The sequence below is a fragment of the Apteryx rowi genome, unplaced genomic scaffold (assembly GCF_003343035.1).
Source record: "Apteryx rowi isolate R43461 unplaced genomic scaffold, aptRow1 scaffold_188, whole genome shotgun sequence".
NCBI classification, from domain to species: Eukaryota; Metazoa; Chordata; class Aves; order Apterygiformes; family Apterygidae; genus Apteryx; species Apteryx rowi.
This window is the reverse complement of record NW_020448174.1, coordinates 538,764-553,836: the sequence shown is the minus strand read 5'-3', so window position 1 is coordinate 553,836 and position 15,073 is coordinate 538,764. Positions and strand designations below refer to the sequence as shown.

General features: G+C 39.1%; 1 protein-coding gene across 1 annotated transcript in view; it reads right to left on the bottom strand.

The window, feature by feature from the left end:
* The window catches only part of DNTT (DNA nucleotidylexotransferase), a 96,772-nt gene extending 82,022 nt beyond the window's left edge, over window positions 1–14,750 (bottom strand). Inside the window, exons 1-3 of the mRNA XM_026061937.1 lie at window positions 14,548–14,750; window positions 10,699–10,873; window positions 4,126–4,254 (exon numbers count right to left, since the gene is read on the bottom strand). Coding sequence (XP_025917722.1) covers window positions 4,126–4,254; window positions 10,699–10,873; window positions 14,548–14,750 — 507 coding nt within the window. The remainder of the gene's footprint in view (window positions 1–4,125; window positions 4,255–10,698; window positions 10,874–14,547) is intronic.
* Window positions 14,751–15,073: the final 323 nt, after the last annotated feature.

Below are 15,073 nucleotides of genomic sequence, written 5' to 3'. Positions count from 1 at the left end.
ATCATAACATTAATGTTTAAGACAAACATAAAGGAAACATGTTAAAGTACAGCCTCTGGTGCAATGATTTGGCCTTTTGTTTTGCATCTTTAGTCATTTGAACAGTTGCCATTACACAAAAGGGTCACCTGCAGCATGTCCCAAAGATTGCAGAAGGCCCCACAGGTCTGAAGGGGTTGTACTTCTCCTCTGTAAGCTGCCACACAATGCCATTATTTCTTCCTTGGCACGTGACCGGACATACTAAGTTTATTCTCTATACAAACAACAGGCCCTGCTACTACTCAGTGGCCCGCAAAAAATGATTTTTTTAGAATTTGCATCATATTGAACATAGGCATGAAAACTTCACATCTGAACTGTCTTTGCCAACCTTTCTGTAGCTTTTTCCATGATGTAAAGCTGATCTGCTGCACCTATCTGTAAGTCATTTCCCAAGTCTTCCCCTATAAAGGGAACATGGGACAGCCGAGCATAGAAATTGCATCTAGCATATACTAGACCTCCTCCACATTGTTCTCACGATCTCTCATCAAATCTCCCTGCCCTTTGGTTTTAATAAATGGTCTTTCAGTTGTAAAATATATACAGAACAGGACTTAAGATGAAAACTGATGACTAATTACAGTTATCTGAGCTCCAGATAATCAAGTCTCCAACAGTGTCTCTTTCTAGAAAGCAGGAGATTCAAAGCCTCATTATACTCACATCACTGCCATATTAGTGACTGTTTTCATGCTATTATGGACAGACTAAAAGATGTCAAATATAACTGCTACTCCTTCTCAAATACAACTTCTACTCATTCAMGGGAAGAATTTGATCTAGGGTATCAAGGCATCAAGGTCCATTAGCAAAAGCAAGGACCCCTGAGTTCATCCAAGAATACAAAAGCAAATAAAAGCTCTGTGCCCCTGTAAAAGGCAAGATCAAAACTCAGTATTTTCAAGCTAACCAAAGAAAATAAAACGTTTGTAAGAAAAGAGAATAACTCTGTCTCATAGAATAAAGTTGTTAGAACAAAATACTATCATCAGCCCATTATTCAAGATGGTTTAGACCTAATTTTCGGGATGTATGGCATTGAGCCAGGGAAAATCTATCATTTAACGGTTGGCTGCCCACAGCATGCACAACCAAATTATACCAACGCTTCATTGCATTTGTTAAGTGCTAAGCACTGAAAAATATGTTGGAACACTTTTATTCAAGAACGTGAATTACAGGTTTAATACAAGACCCACAAAACAACAGCAAAACTGAAAATCAAGCCCATGTGACATTAGGCAGACTGACTGGCAGACCTCCAGGAAATGGGTCAACACTTGCAGTCCATAAACACCTAAGCCTTCAGCTGTCATTGCAAGTTTTGGTTATGAGGAAAAAGAACAGCCCTAAGGAGTTACATTATAAGTTTCAAGATACAGATGCTGGATAGACTCATAAGCATTATCAATTTGTGCAGTACCGCCTCCAGAAGTAAAATACAACATGAGCTCAGAACAGTTTCTCTCAAAGTAGGAGGATGAAAAACGGCCACCTTTGTCACTCCTAAACCTAATTTCTGCACAGATTTAGAAATGTTTGATATATAGGATAACTGAACACAGCCCCAGTACTTCAGTCATTGAACTATATTCCTTCTAATGTTTTCAGCTAATTTATCAAGTACAAGTTGTAGTCTGACATTAAGGCTGCTGCAATGAAAAACCTGGAAATAATTTAGGGACTGCCTCTCTATGAAAAGCAGGTACAACTGAGAAACCACTCAATAAATAATATGTTGCTGCTATCATAGTTTTACAGTAAAGTTTGAATTGAATCTTGGACTAAATTCAGGAACTCAACAACTTGAAGACAAACTATATATTCCCCAAAATTATAGTACTCCCTCTTTGAAAATAGAAAAATACTGTGAAAATTTACAAGTAAAGAGATAAATTATTTAATAAGTTAAAATTATATTTAAAATGTATCATTAAAAAGGACTATCCCTTATTTTGGATCTTTCTGTGCTCAGTATCTTATTAATAATTAAAAATCATGACAACGTCATGCCTTCTAAGAGTAGTTATTGTATTTTTGTCATTTTCCATTACACTTACTTTTTGCTTTTCCCTTTGCTTTTCCCTTTTTACTTTCAAAATGACTACCATATTTCACTGTTTTCAGCAAATGTAAAACTAAGATACTTATTTCAAACCTCTTCACGAAGGCCAGTATTTTCCAGAAACTTTGGGTCATATTGCATTGGGTCTGACATCTTCCTTTATGACAACCTGAATTTGTTTTTTATGAATCATGAAAAACAATGACTATTTTCAAGAGGCTAAATGAAAACATAGTATGAAGCTTTGCTCCTCTAGAAGAAAGTGGGACACGGGAGCTATTTTGAAAGCAGCAGTTTTTAGAGTGATGGAAACATTCAGGAGGGAAGGGAGCTCAGGAAGCCCAACCTCATGCTCAAAGCAGGTTCAAAAGAGGGTTTTGTCCCATCACGTTTTGAAAACCTGTAAGGATGGAGACTGCACTGCCTCTCTGGACAACCTGCTCCAAAGCTTTATTATTCTCATAGTGAAAATTTTTCTTTCTCCCCCTTTGGAGCCTTCCCTGTTTCAGTTTATGACCCCTGGCTCTTGTTCTCCTGTCCTGCACCTCAGCAAAGAGCCCGGCTCCATCTGCCCAGGAGCCTCCTGGCAGGAACAAGGAGGCTGCTATTAGGTCCCCATGAAGCCATCTCCTCTCTACACTAAACAAGGCCAGTTTCTCAGGTGCCCCTCATCAGTCACGTGCTCCAGCCCTCTAGCCACCATCCAATTTCAGCAGTAATACATTGCTCAAGTCCTACCCAGCTACAAGCTTTGGCTGTGAAGAACAAAATTGTCAGTTAAATTTAATTGTCTATGCTGCGATTATGTAACGAAGGGAAAACTTCTAAATGGCCAGTTTTGTCTACTTGAGTTCCATAAACACTATTATATATTCATCATAACCAATGATTATTTCAGAGCATTACTTCAAGGCACGACCCAGGGTGCTTAACTTTTAACTGGGCATTTCCAGACCAAAGCATTTTGAAATTTCTGTCAGGTTTAGCTTTAATTCTGAACTTCCAGTGTTTTTAATATTTACATTCTTGTAAATATTTTTTATTTCCAAAATACTGGTATCTATTGTTACTCTGAACAGCATTTTCTTTGTATATGGATCTCACAAATAATATTTATCTGTAAGATTTGTAATTATTTATAGGCACACACCCCCCAAAAGTAAAAGTTAATAAAATAATAAGTGATAACCAAATAAATAATAAATCTTCACGAAGATGSAGAGTTGTTTCATATTATAGTTGAAAATGTATGAATGTATCTAGGCCAGACTGATTCAGACTAAATTACATTAGAGCGCCTGTGTCAAATGTTTCCTATTGACCTGTTGTTGCCGACTGTCCAGAGCCAGCCAAGAGGAGACGTAAGGCGCAAGAACTTAAGTGGAATTTAGACTAGKTGACTCAGGCTTTTCATGTCCACTGAAGTCTGTATTGTTAAGAGCTTTAAATAGGATATATGACAGTTTCTGAGATACCTGTTTAATTGGACAGTTTAAGGAGGTTTTCATCATGTTAAAGTGATTACACTGATCACACAATCTGTCTTTATAATTAAGCAAATGTGAAAATACAAAGCTTACAGCCTCATTTTGAAGAACTGGACACCTGGGGAAAAGAACGGAGAGCACAGCAATTGTAAAGTGTCTTCGACTGAACAATACCAAACTTTTGCTTATTATTACCTTAATCTTGTCAAATAAGACTGTAATGAAAGGCCAAAAGACATTTTCAGAATGTTATTCAATCATTTGTTTGCAAAAAAATCATGTGCTTGCAAGCTATTAGCATATTTAAAGATACAGTGTTAAGCTTTCAGCAGCAATACATAAAAGATGCAATTAAGTTTACACTCAGTTTTATTTTAAATATGGCAGATTTTAATTTTTTTTGATTCCTATCATTGTGCTGAATGTTTAACCCATTAATTTTCTGAGGATACCATGGATAGCATTGACCCAAGTACTGTATTATTTTATTTGTTCTAGCTTTTATTTCATGGATGGAATACATATTACCGTGAATTTCTTGTTGAAGTTATTTAAAGTTGTCTTCCTTTGACATGAATATTGAGATACTTTGCTTGCAGTAAATGATGGTACTTCTGATTCAGATGTATCCAAAGCAGGAAACTGATCTTGCTGTTCCTAGCAAAAAAAAAGGGGGGGGAGGGGGAGGGGGAGGAGGTAAAATGGTGTTGCATCTATTAAGTAGTTTAAAATACCAAAAATACATTCCTTGAGCCCAAAATATGTTCCTTTAAATGTAATAAGAGAACAATAATGCCCTTACTATCTTCCTAGGAAAATCAATTGATTTCCCATTAGCTCCACTGACAAAATTGGTTTATCTGGTGACTACCAGGATTATTCATTTTGTGCAGAAAGTTATTGCAGAGAGATTTCAGTGGCATTGTTATTTAAAAACAGGGGGGCTTTACATGGAAAATATTGCTTTTGTTGCTATTACAGTAGGACTCCAAAACTATAAAGCCGTAAAAGTGGATAAAGTTGAAAGAACACAGACAGGTTTTTTTTGTTTTTTTTTTTAACCAGAAAACACTAGCTGATTCAACRGAAAATCAGGGATGTTAGATGGAAAAAAAAAAATAGTGGTGCTCCCATAACTGACTTTTTCATCTGTAGCTGAATTTAGTGCTGGAGAAAAAATGTTTATATGATTCTAAAATAAACTTTTCCTCTCTTGTCTTCTAGGCAAAACAAAAGAAAACATTTTTGGCCTTGATTGAATTGATTCAGCCAAAAGCAAATGTTCTATTTCGGGGTCATTATGAAGCAAAGGGAACATCACAAACAGTCTTAAAATCCTTTCATCCAGCCACCTGTGCTCACCTGACGATGTCGTCTCTCACTCAATTCCTTTTGTAGATGATGATCCACTTCACACATTACTTTTAAATGTTCACTGGAGCAAGGAAAAGGAGCCAGGTGCCTAATCTTAAATGAGAGCGTCCTAAGCACCAGGCCACATATGTGATCGCTCTCTTTTCTTCTCATTTTGTTCCATGCAAAAGGCACCAGTCTGACAAGAAAGTCTGAGGGCAACCTCCGACCCCAGGAGTCTCTCCAGCCTAGTGAGGAGGGAATCTCCTAAAAGGTGGGATATGTCGATTCGTATCCCCCAGAGCAGAAGGGAGTCCCGAGTCCACGAGTCCTCAACATGTCAGTGTCCTGACCAGTGAGCAACTGGGAACAGAGGAGCTGGCACCAGCTTTTCTACTGCCTTATACATCCAGCCCTTTAATTCCTTTGCTTTCATTGAAAGTGCCCAAATCTGAAATACTTTGGAAACACCCACAGTGTTCTCAGCATTTCTGTGTATTTTTTCCCATTTATCACTTTGCCTGAAAACATTTGGCAGATCTGTCAAAAACATATTACATTGCACTATCCAAAAGCCACAGGCAAATGCTTCAACAAAAAAATCACACAGATATGCTGAGAAAATTTTCATCCCAACAACGGAATAATGGCCCCTTTCTCAAAATAAATGCAGGCATAAAGATAGCAACTATGCTAGGCAAACCTGTAAGAGTGTGTGTGTGTGAGAGAGAGACAGATGCATACACATATCACATATAATTTCATACTAAATTGCCTTTGTATTTGATTCAGAATAGTTACATGATAGTATTCACAAAAAAATAAAGGCATTTGCTTACACAGCTGAAAGAGCAGAGAATTATATGGCAGTTTGCATAGTATATGCTAAAAGGAAGGAAGTTATTTTATGCCTAAATCCACTCTTGGGAATAACCAAAATAGGTTTCAGTCAGGATCAACAGCACTACTCATCCACTCTTGCACACATTCATGTATTATACTTTAAAATTGATTTTAAATCATATAAACTATGATTGATTATAGCTAATATACTGCTTGCAATGATAGTGCCAGCTGAGAAGACTGTGAACAAACACAGTGTTACTGAACAGAATACACAATAAGCTATTATCTTCATTAGAACATAGACACGCTATCCAGGAACAAAAGCCCCATGCATAGCATTATCTGGCATCAGCCTAATGAGAGCAAAATTAATGCAGAAACTCAACATACTTAGGAGGGTGATAGACTGGCGCATAAACATCCCATTTCACCTTAGCAAAATTATTTGAGCATTTTTCCTCATTCAGCATCCACATGGTTATGCTTTTAATTAGCAGGACTTGGTTATACAAATAACAGAACAAAATTGGGCTAGAAATCAATAGCAAAAATGTATTGCAACTCTAATTGCTACAGTCTGATTTGTAGGGAATATTACAGTGTCTGCATGAGAACTACAGAAATGATCTTTTCCTATCATCAGTGAAACACAAGAGCAGAATTTATATTGCTTTTTGGTGGGAAGAGCAGATGGGAGAATATAATCTGTACAGATTATGGGACAAAACAAAGTTCTGTCCAGTGGCAATTAGTGTAATACAAGCAATCCTGCAAAACTCGCACAACCTCAGAACAATTTATAGTATTGGGAGGAAACAACTACAAACATGAGCAAAATGTAAGCATTTAAATCCCTCTTTTGCAGACATCTCCATTGCATTAAAACCAAATTATGGCAAACTACACAGGGACTGGCATGAAAATATCCAAAAGTGCAGGCTGCTTGCTTGCTTCTGATAAAACCCATGCCTTAATTCTGTAGAGTTGCTACAGAAAACCTGCAAAATGGCTCTATTTGGTATTGTATGAATGGTATTGTACGAATGTGACAAAGTTCTAGTCTCTGAAGTGTTCAATTTAATACTTCTCTTATTGGCCCATTTTCTTCTTTCCCTATTGGTAGCATTTTTACCCTGCTTTTGTGCTGCAGGAACAACGTGCCGAGCAGCGACTGTCACTCGCGTTCCCTTGCAATGACATTTTCAGCACGGCATAAGCAGGAGAAGCAGCCTGCATCATTAACACCAGTTTTTACAGGAGAGGTGCTCAGGTGCAGAATCAATCCTGTAAGCGCCTGCTTTGCTCTTTGTCAAAATATTTCTTTGACTACACAAACAAAGCASCATAACGGCACAGGGAAACAAGGCAGAAAGGGCGAGCGCAGCAGCAGTGAATGAGGCGCCGAGGTAGATACTAGGGACGGTGTCAGGCCACATTATTCAACAGCCAGCAGCTTTGTAAAGTCCAGACAGCATTGATCAAATAATAAAGTCTGCTGATAGCCAGCGTTTTATGAACAGAGGATGGCTAGATTATAAGTTTCATTTTATTTTCTGGGGAACTCTAACTGTCTGTATGAAAGATTTCTTCCATTAGTTAAAGCCTCCCTCTTTCATGAGGCAATAGAGCGAGACACTCAGGAAAATGTTAAATACGAGCTGCCTGTCGCATGCTGCCGCAGGGGCTCAGGAGGAGGGGGATTTCCTTCTCCCAGCGCGGAAAGGAAGGCTCGCAAGGCTGGCGAGGAGGCCAACCCGCCTCCGGCCCCTCGCCCCTCTTCCCACCCCTCCGCAAGCTTCCCCGCTGCCTCTTTCTCCCCCAGCCAGGAGGCGGCCGGGCCGGCCGACGCGCGGGGGGCCCCGGCGTTTGCGTGCACGTTCGTGCGACGCCTGCGTCCCCCGAAAACCCACCTGCTGGCGGCTGCGCAGGTGCTTCTCTGCCCGGAGGTGTCAGCGGGACAAAGGCGTTTGCAAAGCACAGAAATATTTGGATTTCCCTTTAAAGCTGCTGTTTGGCCACCACCYCTGCGTAGCCTATGGAGTTAAGTGATGGCTATTAACTATAAAAGTCAACTGTCGCTGAATGAATCTCTAAGAATTCAGACCARCTTAGGCCTGCTCACCCAACCTTTTATACTATATAAATCATTTTAACATCAGAGCATCTTGCAGAGCGTTCTGTACTTTAACGACAGTTTTAATTAGTATATTACCTAATGGTCTGTAACTCTGACTTATTCCCCTTGTTTTGCACTGTGAAGGACATTTCTTTTCAGCAACGCACTAAAACAAATGTCCTGAAGGAAGCACAAGCTTCCAGACTACTGTGAGACCTGAAAGATGAAATCTTGTCGCTATTGAAATTAACGGGAATTTTGTCACTAACCCACTGTAGATGGGATTTCACACACGACATTCACCCACTGCCATCCTTTCTTTTTACCCCCAAACCTTTATGATATAGCCTGAGTTCAAGTTTTGTTAATTCACTTTCATTTCACAAAACTGACGTAACGGACCAAATTTGTCTTCAGTGAAACGCCAATTAATTCACCTTATTTACAAGTCTGGCCCAATACTTAAAAGGAAAGTTACCCTTTATTCCAGTCCTTCCTCATTTCTCCAGGCAAAAAAAAATCCTGACGACATAGCAATAATAAAACTATTTTAAATTTGCTGAATTTCTAGAATCCTTTTACTTCCTTCCTTGTTTGCATTACAAAAATGTTTATTACTTGGAGACCACTATGTAATTAAGACTAGTCTTAACTATAAGTTTTAAAGTTAACAGTACTGCTATCGCTGGCTTGCGTGCTGTGCTCTACAATTGTTAGCATGAAGTCTCTATGCCTCAACAAATATAGAAGCTCTTGCTTACAGAGCCAGCCTTGAAGTATAGTAATGATCCCATGACAGTGCTGCTAGCTTTTTTCAGAAATTTCTGCTCTAGCATTATTCCAAAAAGACCTACTTTTTATATATAAAAGAAAACTAAGGCAGTTCAATTTTCAGTAGCCTTCTCACTGATGGAAAAAAAAAGAAAAAAAAAGAAAAAGTAAGCTTCAGCATAGTTGGAGACATTTTGGAGAGAGACAAAGGTATTTCTTGCTTTGAAAAGAAAAATCAGTCTATGAAAAGATACTTTCTGAGACATTTGAAGCCACAGGCTTTTCAGCACTGCTGAAATTAAGTGGAAGTTGCATAATGGGTGATTTGGTTCACTTTCTAATCCTGGTGCAAAGCAGCATAGTTTATCGGGGTTTATAGATTTCCTCACCTGTTTGGGATTTGTTTCTTGTTTAGAGAAATTTTTTGCAATCACAGGATTTATATTTTTATGACCTGTTTGTCTATAAGATTATATAATATAGCAGTCACAAGGTTTTTAGTTTTATTTCTCTTTTGCTTTCATTTCTTTAGCATATTCTTCTTTCAGCAGGTTCACTGGAAATATTGCAAAAATACTGCAGAAATATTTCCCTGGAAGTACTGCAAATATAAACACACATTCTGTCACAGAATTATGCTGAGTCTGGGAGCGACAGCTCCATCTGGTGTATTCATTGCTTTTTAAATTGTTATTAAACAGCAATTTTTGTGTGTAAAATCTGGGAAAACAGTTTCTGGCAATGAAAGATGACTGAAAAATGAATCAGAAGCAATAGCTTTTATTGCTGAATCAGTCTTCATATTCTAAAAATCCAGGTGATGAAGAAGAGGAAGAAAACAGTGCGACATTGCTGTTTAATTTTCAGACCTGCTCTACCTAACAGGGAGATATACAGTGCAAATCCTGCTGCGGTCCCGGTGTTCACGGGTTTCCCAGATCCCGTTTGGCAGCGGCAGCATCGTTCACCCAGAGCCTGGTCCAGGCCCCCGAGGCCAGGAGGAGCCCTGCACGTCGCTGCGGAGGGCTTTAGATCAGACCTGCAATTCTCCTGACATACGAATCAACGTCTTCACCAGGCCACGTTACATCCACCATGGTGAGACTCGGGCGCACACARCCCAGGGAAACACATTAATCCCACCGCAGCCCAGGATCTATTTCCTGGCCCAGAGGGACACGCTGTAGACACACCGTGCCCAGCGCGTGCAGGTATCACCACCGCACAGTCGTCATTTACACCCTGTAAATACACCTGTCTGCCCTGGGTGCACTGCATACCACCGTTTCACTACAATACTCCAACCTGAGAAACTAGTGCACAATTTTATCAGATGTAGACCAGAGGGCATCCATGGCTTGGAGGTCAAACCCTGTGCACAGAATAACCAGCCTGCTGTGAGACAGCGCAAMACGATAATAACCTTCAGTTCTTTCCGCCGTCCTGCTTGCTGGTGCCAAGTTTGTAAGTGTCTGGCCCCAGACTGCAGYGGCCTGCGCTTCACAGGTTCTTCAAGGGCCAACTAGTCAGCTGGTYGCTCTGAACAGCGAAGATTTTAACATTTTTGTATTGTTTTGAAGAGACAAAGTGTTCTGCCAGGAGCTTAACTAAAACGCATCCCTCTCAGTGGTATATTTACCATGGCATTTAAGCATTTGTGGAAATACCACAAATACCACAACAAAAGCAAATATTTCATTGAGGGATCTTTTCCCTTTAATGGCACCAATCTTGCATAAACGACAGATATTATGCAGTTTGTAACTTGCATCAGCATGATGACTTATATTGGCAGACACCAACATAGCCTATTAGAAAAGGTTTGGAAGGTATCCTTCTTAATTTATTAAAACTGTGTGAATTACTAATGTAAGCTTCAGAAAAATGTGCTTAAATCAAAAACTGATTCACAACATAATTATATATAAATATGTATATATTTGGGGGGGTAGAAAAAAAAATCACAGTCATTCATTTTGAATGACATTGCATGCACATTGAAGTATCTGACTTACCATCAGTCGATATTTCATTTCTGAATCAACTGGTCTCCCAGCTTCCATGCAGGCTGTGAACCAGGAMATATCCAGTAGTTCAAACCTGGAGCTGTCCCCCACCGCCTGCCCTCGCAGCCAGTCCAGCACCTCCGGGTAGGAATTGTTCTCTGCCACAATGTGAGTGACAGAGTCACTGTCAGGAAATACACAAAAATAAGCTTTCTTTTTGTCTGAACCCAACTGTAGACAACTATATAGCTGCTATTACCATATTTAAATACCATTCACTTCCTGAAAATTGTAGTACGTGTCGTATGTAAGGATGTGGGAAGCAGGTTGCGTTTTCATATCACAATATAGCTCTTCCATTCAGCGAATCTACTTTAAGAAAAAAATTTAGCCTGACACCATCTGTAAGTGCAGCATTTTCTTTCTTTCGGCATTACTTAACTTCTGTAGGACACTATGCTATTACACATCTTTTTGCAGCCTTGAAAATATTTAGCTTGTACAAGCAGTAGCAGAACGAAGAGGCTGTTTCATGGTACCTGACAGACTCCCTCCCCCCTCAAAATTCCTGATCAATGAATGAAAGCTTTACAGTGTCAGCAAGTCTGTTAACAATAATCCTCTAAAGCTCTACAGCTAATATTTTTTGTAAATTTAGATCTTCTGTGCTTATATTAAGCTCTTTATATATGGCATTGGCAAATGTTCGTGATCTAAATCTTATGAATTATGCACTCCTTCTAAAAACCTCTTCCTTGCTATTAAGAACCAGTCTTAGAAAACTGATATCCTAGTTTAGTTGACACAAAATTTACAGATTAGTTTGAGTTATTGTTCAATAGATTATATGGTAGTTACGTGTACATTGCTTAAAAATATGGCAGCACAACGGTTACTATACTAAAGTCAGTTTGATATATTAGAATAACATGGGAAAGAATCACCTGATACTTCATTTTTATAAAGAATTACTGTTTTGCATCTTCTCCAGGTAAAGAATAGACAGGGACAAGGTTTATGTTTCAAGAAACTATGTATGTGCTTGGCATGGTCTGTAAATTTCCTGTCCTGTTGATATTCCTCAGGAAGTTCAGAAAACTACCAACACAGTAGGAAATTTTAAGTGCGAACTTCCTAGCGTGTCTCCCCTGTCAGTGTTGTAGAGTCACCCACAAARCCGATAACTAATTAAGGAGGAAACTAAGGATCCCGTTTAAACAGACAGTAGAACAAGTTGACCCCCAAACAGATTTGCTAAGGAACTGTGTTTCATGGTTGATGGGCTTTGGGATCTAAGCAGAAGCAACCTCCAGCTGATGGTACTCCAGCATTTGGAGCACGGCTCTCACCCATGTGGAGTCTCTAGAACATAATAAAGTGCAAGGTTGTTCTCACACGCCTACCCGGTTCTCCTTTACCTGTGTCTGCTGCATTTCCATCTTTACCTAACTGCTGATTTTCATGCTGATTTTCAACGTGTAGGACCTCAATATCCCTGAAATCTATGTCAAAATTAACTGAGATCAGCCACCATATTCCTAAACTTACTGGGGAAAACACACATACATCCAGTGTGATTATTTTACCTTGTTTTTAATAGAAATACAGCCCAAATTTTGAACATGAATTGTCCYGATGGCAACAGCACCCATTTCCAAGCCACCGCATCCTCCCACCAGCTCGCAGTGGCAACAGCACTGTCTGATCCTGATGGACAGCACAGGTCGCTTTGCAGCCCTTCCCTAACACCAGACAACGTGAAGCGGCCAGCTAGAAGGCAGGGCACCACTGGTGAAGATGTCTGGCTAATATGGACTTTAAGAAAACCTGTGCTAACTGTTGGAGGAGACGGATCATGCACAACCTTTCAAAGCAAACTGCATTCTAGGAGACCAGCAAAACCCCTGGAYCTATCCCTGTGGCCCTGATTCACACCTACAGTCAGTGATTTCATTAAATCGCCTAATTACAAAAGCAAATGCTGTAGGGTCATCCCCTAGAAAACTGTTGTAACATAGCCCTCCAAAGCATTCAATTTACTATATCTTGGAAAGTTGAAAAAAATGCATTGAATCTGCTATATTTTAGAAATAAGAAAAATATCACAGTATAACACAGTCTTTTTATAGTGTTCAACTTGTAGAGAGAGACCATTGAAAAAAATGGCCATTTTGTTATAATCTAAAACATGACAAACCTAGGTTAGGTCAGTCTCCATGAAATATTATTATTTTTATTATTATTTAACCCTGCTAGSTTCTACTTTAATTAAACTGTCACATCTTCACTTGACTAAAAAAAAAATTCAGTTAGACACACAGAACTTCTGCTTCCTGTGGTTTATTTTACTTTATATAAATTATTCATATTTAATGTATTTGTACCAAGCTGCAGATCTGGGAACTTTGCCATCGCTATGCTCGCAGCAGCAGTTTAGTTGCTGTGCACCAGTTTCCTCTGGTACCTGTACAGCTGTGCCTTTTTCTTGGCACAGAATGTAACAAATTTAGCGTTTCCTCTGGCATTCTCAAAAACAAAAATTAACAGTTAAATAGTTCTGTTTTATCCAGTAGCAGCTGAGCTGAAATTAAACATACACCTGTCTGGCTTGCATACAACTTATAGAAAGCCTGAAATAGCAGCAATAAATGCCTCTGTCAAAGCAGCCCAGATGAACCCTACACTCACTCCTTAATGGACTGTTAATGTAGGATTCAGCACAGCCCCATCCATTTTTTTCTAAGAATTCAATTAGTTTTGTATTAGACTCTAATTGCCTACTTCTATACAATACCTACTTGAATCTTGATATACAAATTATTTCTACCTATGAACTTTCTTCTTCCTTCCTCAGCCTTTCAAAGTTGATGGGATTGAAAAATCTGTGGAAAATGAGCATTTACAAGGAAGACCCAGTGATATATATATGCATACAGAYATAGAGAAGTGATCAATATTTGGGTTTCTTCCAACTTTTCAGAAAACCTATTGAACACTATACAATGATATAACTTGCACTCRTGAAGAGCACTAATTGGAGGAAGCCCTGCTTCAAACCGTGTTGATGTTACCCAAGCACCACCAAATAAATCTGCAGCTGGAGTACACCTTCATCCTGAAATGCAACATCTGTGGTATTTCATTCCTTGGCCTTTTGTGCAGTGCTTTTCTGTATGAGCAAAGTATGACAGTAATTCTTTATTTAAAAAGTCACTACTTTGAAACTCACCGAATTGTATAATTCAAAGAAAGACTATTAGAATGCCATAAATGTTGTAGAGAAACATATCCCTGTCAGCCCATCACATTTTCCATGCCAGTATATTTAATTTTTTCGTTTCAGGAATTGGCCATTAAATTTAGATCAATTCCAACCCGACTTCAATGGGGAAATAAACAATGACTGATTTACATCGGCTAACGACATGATTCATTGATGCCAGTGAGACTACACAAACGCACAGAAACAAATTCTGTGAGAAACATTTGCAGGTTCAGACCTTACATTTGCTTGATTTTCCATGTGAGAAGTAGCACACTGAGAAGTGCAAACACATTAAAATTGACAGACTAAGATAAATTAGAAATATAGATTTCAAAGGTAAAAAATTAGCATTTTTGCTAATGTCTGTGTTATGCCTGATCTCCGTTTTCTTCCCAGAAGATAACAGGGATGAGCCGCACTTTAAGAACACATGCTGAAATCCTGAAACATCAWTATAGTTGGAAGAGCAAAGCATAAACACCAAAGACACAAAAACTTCCACTGCAATCACTTGTATGATTGTATTTGTTAAGTTAGAATGTTTCAAGCATTATGACTATATTTTATTTCTACGTATACAAGGGTTTTCCTACCTTAGCTCACTTTCTACTCTGAAACCTTTCCTTCTTGCCAGCTCCATCAGAAATGTCCTTCTGGTCATCCCCATCTTCCTCTGCATAATAAAAATGACAAATTTATTGAACTTGATTTCATAGCTGCAGGGAGGGTTTGGGGAATGCAATCCTTTCTGCCTCTTCCTCTGGGAGAACACAGCTGGAGCTCTGATCCTATCCATGATGCAAGGTAGAAGTACTTTAACTTGGGTAAAAGGGAGCTCACATGCTTTCTGCCAGGCAACAGCTGTATTTAATGTCACCACCCATTGAAGTCATTTTCCTCTGTCTCTCTTCTGAAATCAAAACCAGATGCTACATGAGCAGAAACATCACTTGCTTTCTACCAGCTAGCACTCCTTGCACACAGCACCCCTTGCACAGAACTACTCCAGACAGGTRCAAATATGTTTTACTTCCTTAAAACAGCCATTGCCTATAAAGCCTTTTCCAAATAACACTGAACATAGCAAAATTAGCTCAGCATATCAAGCCAGGTCTTCAG